Source organism: Cibotium barometz, chromosome 50 (assembly GCF_041138505.1).
Source record: "Cibotium barometz isolate CiBa-2024 chromosome 50, ASM4113850v1, whole genome shotgun sequence".
Classification (NCBI taxonomy): Eukaryota; Viridiplantae; Streptophyta; class Polypodiopsida; order Cyatheales; family Cibotiaceae; genus Cibotium; species Cibotium barometz.
In genome coordinates, this window is record NC_141095.1 from 37,650,799 (window position 1) to 37,663,366 (window position 12,568).

At 42.6% G+C, this 12,568-nt stretch overlaps 1 protein-coding gene across 1 annotated transcript in view; it reads left to right on the top strand.

Moving 5' to 3' along the window:
- The window catches only part of LOC147610090 (aspartic proteinase 39-like), a 114,330-nt gene extending 104,011 nt beyond the window's left edge, over positions 1 to 10,319 (top strand). Inside the window, exons 4-10 of the mRNA XM_086786669.1 lie at positions 8,303 to 8,530; positions 8,764 to 8,926; positions 9,004 to 9,071; positions 9,256 to 9,355; positions 9,498 to 9,564; positions 9,692 to 9,763; positions 10,005 to 10,319. Of these exons, the coding sequence (XP_086642795.1) occupies positions 8,303 to 8,530; positions 8,764 to 8,926; positions 9,004 to 9,071; positions 9,256 to 9,355; positions 9,498 to 9,564; positions 9,692 to 9,763; positions 10,005 to 10,156 (850 nt within the window). The 3' untranslated portion in view covers positions 10,157 to 10,319. The remainder of the gene's footprint in view (positions 1 to 8,302; positions 8,531 to 8,763; positions 8,927 to 9,003; positions 9,072 to 9,255; positions 9,356 to 9,497; positions 9,565 to 9,691; positions 9,764 to 10,004) is intronic.
- Positions 10,320 to 12,568: the final 2,249 nt, after the last annotated feature.

Sequence of the window (12,568 nt, forward strand, 5' to 3'; positions counted from 1 at the left end):
ACGGTATCCTTTGCTTTCATTGCTGTAGCCCACAAAAATGCATTTAATTGCTTTGTCATCTTGCGTTGTTCGGAGTTGTTCTGGCACATGTGCATATGCCAAACACCCAAATGTACGCATATAATCCACTGTTGGCTTTCGGCTATACCAAGCCTCAAATGGTGTTATGGTTTTCAAAGCTTTTGTTGGACGCCTGTTCAACACATGAGTTGCACACATTATAGCTTCCATCCAAAATTTGTGAGGCAACTTTTGTGCTTTCACCATGCATCTTGCCATCTCCATGAGAGATCTATTTTTCCTTTCAGCTACACCATTCTGCTGCGATGTATAAGGCACAGTACATTGGTGTCTGATGCCCTTTTGAAGCATATAATCCTTGAATGCATTTGACATGTATTCTCCACCTCTATCTGAGCGGAGTGTTTGGACTTTACATGCACACATATTTTCAGCCATTGCTACAAAGTGTCGAAAGCATGTAAACACATCTGCTTTTGCTTTCAAAGGGTAAGCCCAAGCAAACCTGGAGTAGTCATCAATGAATGTGACAAAGTAAAGATGCCCCCCTATGGATGGTGTCCGCATTGGACCACATACATCACTATGTATGAGCTGTAATTTACTTTCAGCTCTAACAGCTCCATCTTTGGGGAATGGTTTTCGTTGCATCTTTCCCAAAATACAGTCCTCACATACATGTCTTGGTGGAGACTCAAGAGGCGGCATATTATCAACCATATGATGTTTCTGCAAAAGCATCAAACTCTGAAAATTTACATGCCCAAAACGAGCATGCCATAGCTCTGCATCATGCATAGCAGGAGTGTGGGCAGCCACTGTATTTGCATCATAAGTGCGCTTGTCATAGCTGTCCAGCTTATACAAGCCTTTGTATCGTGTTCCAGAAGTGACTATTTCATAACCCTTTGATGGGTCTTTTACCAAACACTTCCCATCTTCAAATTCAACCTTTAAACCTTGGTTGTTTATGGTTGAGACGGAGAGCAGATTTTTCTTTATTCCTGGAACATACAATACATTTTTCATACATATATTGACACCATTGGCTGCAATAAGTATGACATTACCAATTCCCTTTACTGGATATGTGGTATGATCTGCACATGATACAGTGCGGCCATTTGAAGCATAAACCAAGTGGTGCTGAAATACATCTTTGCATGAAGTGATGTAGCTCGAAGCACCACTATCAAAATACCATGATGCATTCTGTCTGTCAGATGCAATGCAAGACATATCAGTGTCTGAAGCACTTGGTGTGTCACTAGTGCATGTGACCAAAAAAGTGTACTCTTCCTGGATTACATTAGCTGATTGCTGTGCTTTGTCATCCGAAGAGTCTGCTACTGCATTGCCTGCTTCTTTCCTTTTCTCTTTTGCAATCCGCTTCCTACATTCACTGATGTAGTGTCCAGGCTTATGGCAGTAGTGACATTTGCCCTTCTTTTTGGGCTTGTTTGCATCCCCTTTGTTAGACTTTTCACCACTAGAAGAGGGCTGTCCATGACCAGCCTTGCTAGACTGTTGTCCCCCATGCCTAAAGCTCTTTGCGTTACCCTTATCCTTGGCTGTAAATGCCTTTTCTCCACCACGGTTGCTTGATATGTTTGCTCTTGTTTGCTCTTCCTGCAAGAGTAAACCCACGAGCTCTTCAAAAGTGACGGGATCACCACCTCCTCTCATCGAGAGGTTGAGAGAGGTGTGAAAGCCCAAGTAGGAAGGCGGTAAAGAATGAAGAGTGTTGGTGACCATCTGTCTGTCTGGGATAACCTCATTAATGTTGAGCAATTGTTCCTGCAAATCTTTCACTTTGGTGAGATGATTTGCCATGGAGTCACCCTCATCCATAGAAAGAAGATCCAATTGCCTCTTCAAGTAGCCAACTCTTGCCTCGTTGCGTACTTGATACATTGCTTCCAATGTGTCCCATGCAAGCTTCGATGTCTTGCATGAACGAATGTGCGGAATAATGGTCCTTTTCACTGAAAGGGCTATCAATGACATGGCCTGTGCATCTCTAGAGTCCCATCTCTTCTGCTCTTGTGTGGGAGCAGGATCTACATCAGGAGCTCTTTGAGCACCTCCCCTTTGAGGCGTGGCTGGCTGTATGGTAAGTGGGCGTGTGTCATCACCACACACGATGCCCCAAAGCCCTTTGGCTACCAGCAAATTACGGATCATGAAACTCCAGAGGGAGTAGTTAGATCCATCCAGCTTGTCCTCCTGGGTGAGCACACCAAATACATCTGTAGCATTCTGTGCCATGTCAACAAAATATATCTACAAGCAAACCAAGCACCAATGTGCACTGCCAGGCAACCAAATGTCCTGTGCAAATGTATGCCTGCAAACCAAAGCAAGTGTAAACCTGCACCAAATTGTCCAATTACACCCAATGTGTATACATACGCGTCAAATCGCAGCTGTAATGCCCAATTACATGCTCCAATCAGAAAATCCCCAATTTTTATGCACTCCAATTGCTTCAATGTGCATCTAATTGGCCAATTTTCACAAAAGCCCCAAATTTCTGCAAGTGAAAGAGGTTCAATTTGCCAATTTTGACCTCAATTTTGAAAACCCCCAAATTTTTGCAAATGAGAGAGGTTCAATTTGCTGATTTTGACCTCAATTTCAAAAACCCCCAAATTGCAGGCAAAGCAACATGCCCAATTTCTTTTCTTTAAATTGTCCTAAAATTGAGAAATCCCCCAATTTGCCTTAATCCACCACCTGCAATCTTTCAAATCTTCCTTGGTTTTTTTTTTTTTTGTTTGCTGAAACAAAGGTACCTGGGCAGCCGGGAAGAGACCTTGTTGAAGGGAGTCGTTGCAGGTGAAGGCATTGGAGAGAGTCGATGCAGAGGACGGATGCGTGCTCTGGGCGGTGGCGGACCAGCAAAAATGTGCTCTGGACGGTGGCGGACCAGCAGAAACGGGCGATCCAGAGGCGGGCTCTGTGCAGCTGTCGGGTCCCAGCGAGAGGCGCAAATGCGCGTAGGAAAGCAATACGAGCAGGGCGCACGGCCTTGGACTAGCGACGGGCGAGCGCGCCGGTGCCTGGAGTCGACGGTGGAGGACGGACGGCGGCCGGAGCAGAAACGGCGACAGTGGGTCGAGACGGAGTAGAGTCGGCCTGAACGGAGGGGCGTGGACGGAAGTGGTCGGCCGGAAAACGGAGCGGCAGGTTGAGACGACGCTGGCCGGCGGCTACTGCGACGTAGCGGAGAGGTGCCTGGGCGCGGCGACGGAAGCGGGTGCCGGTTGGAGGTGGAAGAACCGCCCGCGAGCTGGGCGGTGGTGGTGGGCTCCCCACTAGTGCCGCCCGTCTCTGGCTGCCGGACGGCTGAGCTCCGACGGACGGAAAAACGGCGACGGAATCCGACGGACGGAAACACAGCGGCGACGGAAAAACACAGTGGCGACGGAATTTCGCAGGAATTTTTCCAGCAGCAGAATATCAGGGCCAGCTCCCAGCTCCCAGCTCTGATACCAAATGTTGGGTGTTGGACTCACACACTCACACACACAAACCTGCACGTTAGGGTTAGGTGCAAGGTAGAGAAGCTCACACACAGAAAAGAGACAGAGAGAGAGAGAGAGAGAGAGCCAAAAGTGTGGTATCCACAAAGTGCAAGTCAACCCTTGCATGTGTGCCACATCCATATAATATAGAAGTACAAAATATTATATGTTAGAGTGTCCTTTCACACTTGATGTCCAAGGGGAAAAACCACATGGGAAAAAGTGCCCTTGGTTAAGCCTTGTTCACACATAGCACTACCATAAGTGAGCATATGCCTACAAGTGGCACCTTCAATGCCTGCATTTAAATTTTATACAACCTTGTTTGTCCTTGTGAGAAAAAGTAAGATTCTTCTCTTTAAAATTTGGCATTGGAATGCCAAGGCATGCCAAGTAAAACATCATATCTTGAAGAAGTAGGACCTATGAGGAACTCCTCATGATCACCATAATTACCAATTTGTATGCGAAGCTTGCCAACCACTAGTGTAACATGTGCATTTAGTCCTTGGAAAGCGGACTCTGCATGCATACTTAATCCCATCTGCTCAGGATGTAACTTGAGTGCTTTTGCCATCTCAATAGAAATGAAATTGTCAGTAGAACTAGGATCAAATAAAAACAAAGCATTTTTATTTTGCAATTTACACCAAGCCTTAAGCAATGCATCGTTGTTCAGATTAGTTGAGGTATTGCCTTGTACCTTTGGCACCGCATTTGGAGGAGGTGTGGCTCCGTGAGTAGCCTCTTCTTTTAGTAGTTGAGGACATTCCCGCTTCACGTGGTCTTTACTGCCACAATGGAAGCATTTTCCTTACTCTCAATCTGCTTTAAGTAGTTGATTCAAACGAGTTGATTTATTCTTACCCCACAGCTTCTTTTTGTTAAACCCTTGCTTCTTTGGCTCTTTCTCTCCGCCTTTAGCTGGCTGTCCAGCCTTGAATTACTCTTGATTTGCCCTTTGTTTAGCTTTGTATGAGTTGAACTCTTGCTTTCTAGGGGTGCCCTTAGTATGCAAATTTTCAGCTATCATGGCTAACGCCATCATATGCTGGAAAGTACTATTAAGATAGAGTTTAAGGCTCATTCTCAAACTTCTGCATCTTTTTTCATGAGAGATCTTCATAAAAGGAGTTACCGTAAGCAAAAAAGCCCAAAATTTGTCCACATAAGTAGACACATACAAAGCTTAGATTTTTCTGTAAAACTCCCATTCACAAATGCAATTTTAAATTGTCTAATAAAAGATAAAGCTTTATTGATATCCTGTTTACTATTATATGATTCAAACTTGATATCCTTATCCCCAACCTTGAAAGTCTTCAATTTCTTTGACGGTTTTCCAATATTGGCTTCAACATGGCTTGTAGAATGGTGTTGTGAATTGCTTTTATGAGTAGAAGAACTGCGACTAGGTGAAGGGGAATGATTCCAAGTACGGTGTGAGTATGGGAATGAGAATGGGAGTGAGTGGAAGAATTGCGACTTGATGAGGAAGAATGATTTCAGGTATGGATATGGGCGTGAGAATGAGAACGGGAATGAGACCGAGAAGAACCCTTAGATACATGAGTTGGCTCGCTATGCCTCTTTTTCAAAGATTCCAGAGCATGCTGACTTTCTGTATCTAGTGGCTCTGAGTAGAACCTTGATGAGGAGCTTGGCATTCCGTCTGTGGTTACTCCTGGTGTAAGGAGAACCAGGGCTGTTTTGAGGACACCTGGCAGTGATCCAGGTATACGTAGGTCTACGAGGATTAGATACCCTGTTGACAGGTTGAGATATGATGGATATACAACCCATCATTATGCTTACATGGTAAAAGCAATACAGGAGGTTTGAGCCCACTTGCTTTGAGCAGGCAGTTGGAAATAAGAAATGGGAAGATGCCATGGATGAGGAGATGGCAGCATTGGATGCAAATGCAACATGGGAGTTAGTGCCTTTGCCTAAGGAAAAGAAGGCAATTGGATGTAAGTGGGTGTATAAAGTCAAGCACAATGCTGATGGTTCAGTGAGTAGGTACAAGGCAAGATTGGTTGCCAAGGGCTATGCGCAGACTTATGGCATAGACTAGGAGGAGACATTCAGCTCGGTTGTAAGAATGGCAACCGTGAGAGCTATCATTGCTATGGTTGCAGCGAAGGGTTGGTCTTTACATCAAATGGATGTAAAGAATGCTTTCTTGCATAGTGATTTGCAAGAAGTAGTGTACATGATGCAGCCACCAGGTTATGAGAGTGATACACATCCAGATTTTGTATGCAAGTTACGCAAAGCCTTGGCTTGAAGCAGGCACCCGGAGCATGGTCAAACAAGATCGGGGAGTATCTTGTTACCATTGGATTTCAGATATCCAATGGAGATTTTTCACTATATGTGAAAAAGACAGATAGAGGGATCATGCTATTAGCCATCTATCGGATGACTTAATTATCACTGGTGATAGTGATGCAGACATACATGATGTCAAGATGCTTTTGAAGCAGATGTTTGAGATGAAGGATTGGGGTGAGCTGCGGTATTTCTTGGGCATAGAGGTGGTGAGATCACCTCATGGCATTTTGCTATTGCAGAGGCAGTATGGCTTGGACATGTTGTCCAAGTATAGTATGACAGGTTGTAAGCCTATTTCAATGCCATTGGAGCAGAACACAAAGCTTTCTGCAGATACAGGTGAGCTTTTGGAGGATCCCACTACATACAGGCGCAGTGGGTAGTTTGATTTACATGACCATTACAAGGCCAGACTTGAGTTATGTTATTGGACTTGTGAGTCAGTTTATGCAGGCTCCTAGGAAGCTACACTTGGATGTGGCTAGATGGATCCTCATGTACATAAAGTCCACAGTTGATTATGGACTTTTCTATGAGGCGGGTACAGAGATACAGTTGCATGGGTACACAGATGCTGATTGGGCTGGTAGTATTGCAGACAAGAGATCTACCAGTGGTTTTATGTTCTCATTTGGGAGTGTTGCTGTGAGTTGGAGCAGTAAGAAGCAGCCAACAGTTGCCTTGTGGAGTACAGAGGCAGAGTACAAGGGTGCTGCTATGGCAACTTGTGAGGTGGCTTGGTTTCAGAAGCTACTTGGTGACATGGAAGAGCCCGTGGATAGGACAGTTGTCATATATTGTGATAAAATGAGCAGCATACAGTTGGCGAGTAACCCAGTATATCATGCTAGAACGAAGCACATTGCGGTGCATTATCACTTTGTGAGGGAGAAGGTTCTAGCAGGAGATGTAGATCTGGTATATGTCAGCAGAGAGGATCAGGTGGCTGACATCTTCACGAAGGCATTGGACACATAGAATCTCCACAGGTTTAGGGAGTATGTATATGTACAAGTGTCACGGGCCAATAGGCCAGATTTCTCCTCACATGGAGTGAATATAACTCAAACAAATTGGATTCTTGTTGATGAAGTCTGGACAGTCGAAGAAGTCTCAAATCACAAGCACACTCCCCCCTTCATTGGGTCTTCCGGGACCGTGCACCAACAGGCACGCTCGTACTAACACAGGCAAAGGGGTACACCACGGAGGGAACATTGCCTGGTTCTCCCAGATAAGCTTTGCTCCCAAATTCCCTAGTGTGTCTAACCTTCACTAGCTCTCAGAAGTTCTGAGGGCGCGGTTAGCACCACCACACAGGGAAAAACTAACCACACTAGGAAAGCTTCCTGAGCATGGTCAGCATAAACATGCTTTGTTCTTGCCCTGCACAAAACTTAAAGAAATCTGTGAACTTAATTTAACAAATTTTAGATTTACACAAAGAAGAAACATGAGGCACTTGGTACAGCAGGTATAATTTGGTACAACAGGTACAGTACTCATAGCAAGTACAATCAGCCAAGTACAAGGTACAACAGGTACAGTACTTGTAGTAGGTACAATCAGCCAAGTACAAGGTACAGCAGGTATAGTACTTGCAATAGGTACAAGGTACAGTAACAACAGATTCAGCACAGCACGTGGGAAATCAGCAGCAGCAGGTACAGGGCAAGTACAATAGGCGGGCAGCAGCTGGGAGGCGGGTACAGAACAGAATTCAGCCTTTGGGGAAAGCAGGTGATGGAGAGAGAGTGCAGCCAGCAGGCGATGGAGAGAAAGTGCAGCCAGCCACCCACGTGGGACATAATACTAAAATGTCTCATGCAAAACCTTTTTCAAAGGTTATAAAACCTTAATACATGTTTAATACTATGGGCACCCACACTAGAAAATGTCCAGCCCTTCTTTTAAATGTGTGTGAACACATTAGCTATGGGTAGTGCTCAAAATGGTGATGCTTTTCCTCCACGTCAAACTATAAAGGAAACTATCTCTGCACAACATAATCTGTGAAATTCATGCAGGTACATCCCCCATTCTAAGAATACATTCTTGTTCCATGAAACTCTCTAATAATGCATTCATATCAAAGACAACTCAAGAGAACAACTTACCCTCTCTACCTCATCAACAATTGCCATCCTACATCCCTATGGTGACCATTCTAGGTTGTATGCTTTTTAGAATTGTTGTACATGTGTGATTCAATTAGGTTACTTTTTCTTCTGCTTAGTGTCATGTTTTATTCAGTGGTGTGTTGTAGCACGGCAGGAAGGTGTGTTGTAGCGCTTGCTTCCTGCTGCAATTCCATCTTATTTGATTTCTATGAAGGCATGCCAACTTCATAAAGCTTGCTAGACCGGATTTCATTCCTTTGAAAAATAATTTTGCTATTGAACTGCTTGTGACATCAGGTGTGCAACTTTTGCAAATGGAGGATCGAAGAACCGTGATCAGGCATTGAATGGCATTTTAGGACTTGGCCAATCAAACATGTCATTAATTCAGCAATTGGCAATGCAAGGAAAGACTCCTCGAATTTTTGCTCATTGTTTGGAAGGGGAAGGAGGCGGTGGCGGCGTTCTTGTGATAGGGGAAGTAAAGGAGCCTGGGTTGGCTTACACTCCTATACGGAGCAACCAGTTGAGTAGACTCTTAAAAGCATGGCTGCACATAAACCTGCACACGATGCGATTCATAGTTCTTGATTTCTGGTCTGGCTGAGAAAAACTAATCTATTGGAGAGAAAAAAATGATTTTTCCCCTTTTATCTTTCTCTCCTTCAGATCACTCATTATTCTGGAGTGAACTCTGTTGTTCGTTTGTAATAATGGATATATTAAAAAAACTTTCTATAACTCTTGATTTTTCACAGGCTGCATTACAATGTTAACTTGAGGAGCATCGAGGTGAAAGGTCAGTCTCTTAAAATGGATGCGCCTTCAAATGGAAGTGGGCAACTTGCTGGCACTATTTTTGATAGCGGGACGACGCTGACTTATATTGCGGAGTCAGCTTATCTGGCTCTGCTTCAAGAGGTGGCAAAAACAAGATTGCAAAAGTGATAGTGAGATGTGTTGATTTCAAAACTAAGCGGGTTTCTTTGTTTTTGCAGATATTGATGTCTCAAGATTTCCAACAGATACCTGGTGAGGACTCTGTATGTATTATACATCATGGCAGGTCAGTTGCCTTCTTAGCCTTTATGCTGCCAAAATCTTCTTAACATGTACTTGCATGTGGTAGGCTGATGCTGACCGTTATTATAGAAACAATGATTCAAAATTCATGCCTTTTTCGCGTTAAGCGTTGGTGTTACATACCGAGCCTCCTAAACTAGAGCTTTTGTTGCCTTTTTGGAGTGCAGTTTGGATGACGACTATCCTTCGGTGACCTTCACTTTTGAGAGCGGATCAACCCTGACAGTACAACCTCATGATTACTTCTTCCAGGTCCAAACAACGAGGGTAAGGGTTTGTTTTGGCTAGGTCTCCTCGTCTCCCTTTTTGTATTAATGTTTTATTTAATTTACTTTCTTTTTTATATATCCATGGTATCATATAGTTAAAGATTGTATCATCCATCCTTTCTACCTCATGAACCTTGCAGGACAACACTTTTTGCATTGGCTTTCAAACCTCAACATCTGAAAACCCTGACTTGACAATCTTGGGAGGTTTGTTTTTGTTCTTCTTGTTGTTGTTGTTTTTAAACTGGGAAATAAATAGATTGGTATTCACCCTTGTTTTTCTTCATGAGAGAGTCCTTTCTTTTTGAGCTAACTCTTGTTGTTTTGCTGACAGACCTAGTTTTGAAGAACAAGCTGGTTGTCTATGACCTTGAAAACCAACAAATAGGCTGGGCTGATTATAACTGTAAGAGTCTAATATGAAAAACCTTGGGAAAAAGGAATTAAGTATGGAATTGCTAAACCCATCATCATTTTTTTAAAGTGAAGATGTATTTTTATTAACAATAAGAAAAGAGTACATATAAACTGTGGGATTGTCTTCCCAAACAATCAAGAGAAGAACTACCCACGGAAACCCATCATCATTTTTAAGAGTAGCCATTTAACTTTTCCAACTTATTCTATGTCTCTTGATGTTCATGCAGGTTCCTCAAGTGTGACTGTCTTAACTTCAACGGGTAAGCCTGCACAAGTGTTTGCCACTGCAATTGGTAGCTCGGGACATCGAGCTCCTAAAACGGGAATTGAAATAAATTCTGCAATATTTTTACTAGTTTTTATAATGCTGGCCATATGATTTTCTTCAATTGATGTGCTCATGGTGGTCAAATATCCGTCTCTTGTACATATGTATATGTATGTACACACACATGTACATGTACTTTTCTGTTCCAGAAACACACTGATCCATAGAGAACTTGCAAAAGCAGTGGAAAAGGCGTTAGCTGCCGATTTAGACAGTCCTCTGTCTGGCTTTTTTTCTCAGTAGGTCCTCTATCTGGCCTTGTCCCAAGGTTCGTATACGCTGTACCGGCATGTACATGGATATGCATTAGTTCAGGCTCTAGTGGGTGCAGTACAGGAGAGTGTGATAAGTGGCAATACCATACCAAAAAATAAATTTTGAAGTGCCCAGCTATAATTCTAGTCAAGAGAGGGGCTTGTAATGATACGAGTCTTTTCACAAGCAAGTCAAATCACGACCAATTCATATCATTTCTTGAATATTAAAAAAAACTTGTGGGAGTAGAATTGTACTGGAATAACAAGACTAAGCATCACTCACCTGACTTAGGTTGGCGCTCTGATTAAATAAAGAAACTAAATATGCGGTCCAATAATAAATTCCAAAAGTTGTGTGTGTGTGTGTACATACAGACACATAGAGAGACACGTGCCCACGTAAGTACGTATGTACATACATATGCATATATATCGTATATGTATAAATATACTTACACATATTTACGTATGAATACACACACACACACACACACACACACACACACACACAATCATAAAAGCATATATGTCTCTCTCATGTGCATTGCACACTCCCCCCCATGTGTACGTAATGTGTGTGTGCATGTGTGCGCGCGCGCGTGTGTGTGTGTGTGTGAGAGAGAGAGAGAGAGAGAGAGAGAGAGAGAGGTATATGTGCAGAAGTGTATACATATGTATGTACATACGTATATATGTACACACTTTTTATATAAAAAAAAGGTGAAAATAAAGCTTCTATTATGGAAAAAAAACCAACCCAATGTGGGATTGACTCGGAAAAACAACTCAAATTGAGCAAGAGAGATTTGCTCCATTCGGAGGCTATTATGTAGTGCCTGTGTAAGATGCACTTTGAAAAAGGGATAAGGATCAAAGTCTGGCTGATTGAACATGGGAGTATTGCACATTTGTCATTTTGTCCAAAGTGCCCAAAATCTAACCCAAGAAAAGAATGTAGCATTATCGTGTAATCTTGGATTGTCCACACCAAAAGCCAAAAGTTCTTGGTGCATCTTCCACAAGGAAAATGAGCAGCCAAATCATTAGCTAGACATCCCAAGAATTGTTTGGAATTGTCTGTCTGACATCTACAACATCCACGAGATGCAATACCATGTTCCGTAAGAATATTAGCAACGAGCACTGTTCCAATCAAACATCTCTACATAAACAATCTTTGTTTGAGTGAAAGACCATTTTCCCATATACATTGTAGGCGTTTCTTCCATCAACTTTGAGGTTTATTCAGAACACAAAAAAGATTTGCATGCTCTTGTATCCATGGTCGTGGAAGTATATGGCGGTACATGGAGGTTGCGGTAATTATAAGCAATCGTAATCTCCTTCCATCAGGGTCGGAAAGCCCAACCATGCATTCTATCATGCAGATCTAAAAGGGGCATTGGTTCGAGAGGATGTAGCATATCTCTCAGCTTTCTCCATAGTGGCCTACGATGCATACCAAATGTTCTAGAAGCTTGCGGAAAAGAAAGTACCATGCCAGTGTCATCTACAACATCTATTATTTGATTCATGACAAATCTTGCGAGGGAATATGCTTTTCAAGGCTAGAGACTCGAGATGTAGAGAGGACCAATGAATACCTTTCCAAGCGCATGGAATTTCCTTGAAAAGCTTCCTTGCCATACCATGAAATTATAAGCTTCCACACACACACACACACACACACACATACACACATACATATACATATCATATATATAAGTAAAAAATAAACATAAAATATAAATAAATAAGATATATAAATATTATGTGTATATATATGTATATATTTATACGTACATGTATATATTATATATATATATATGTGTGTGTCTATTCTTATATTGTGTGGGATCTCCGTGAAAGACGATCGCGATGGTAGCTTAATCACTTGAGAAAGAGAGAGAGAAGAAGCAAGAGGGAAGTATGAGAGAATAAGTGATTAGTACTAATCACTCTCAAATCCTAACCCTAAGCACACCACACATGTTAGATTAGAGTTGCTATTGCATAAATGGGAGAATGAGTTACAAACAAAAGAGAAATTGGCTTTTATAGTTTCAAGCCTTTTCTCACTAGGTCGTCTGGGAGTAAGTGACCCCAAGTGTCCAAAACATAGTTACAAGGCTTTTCTTTATGGTTTGGCCAACTGATCGATATCCTCTTGTCTGTCCTTCGAAGCTCAATACTTAGGAGCATCTTT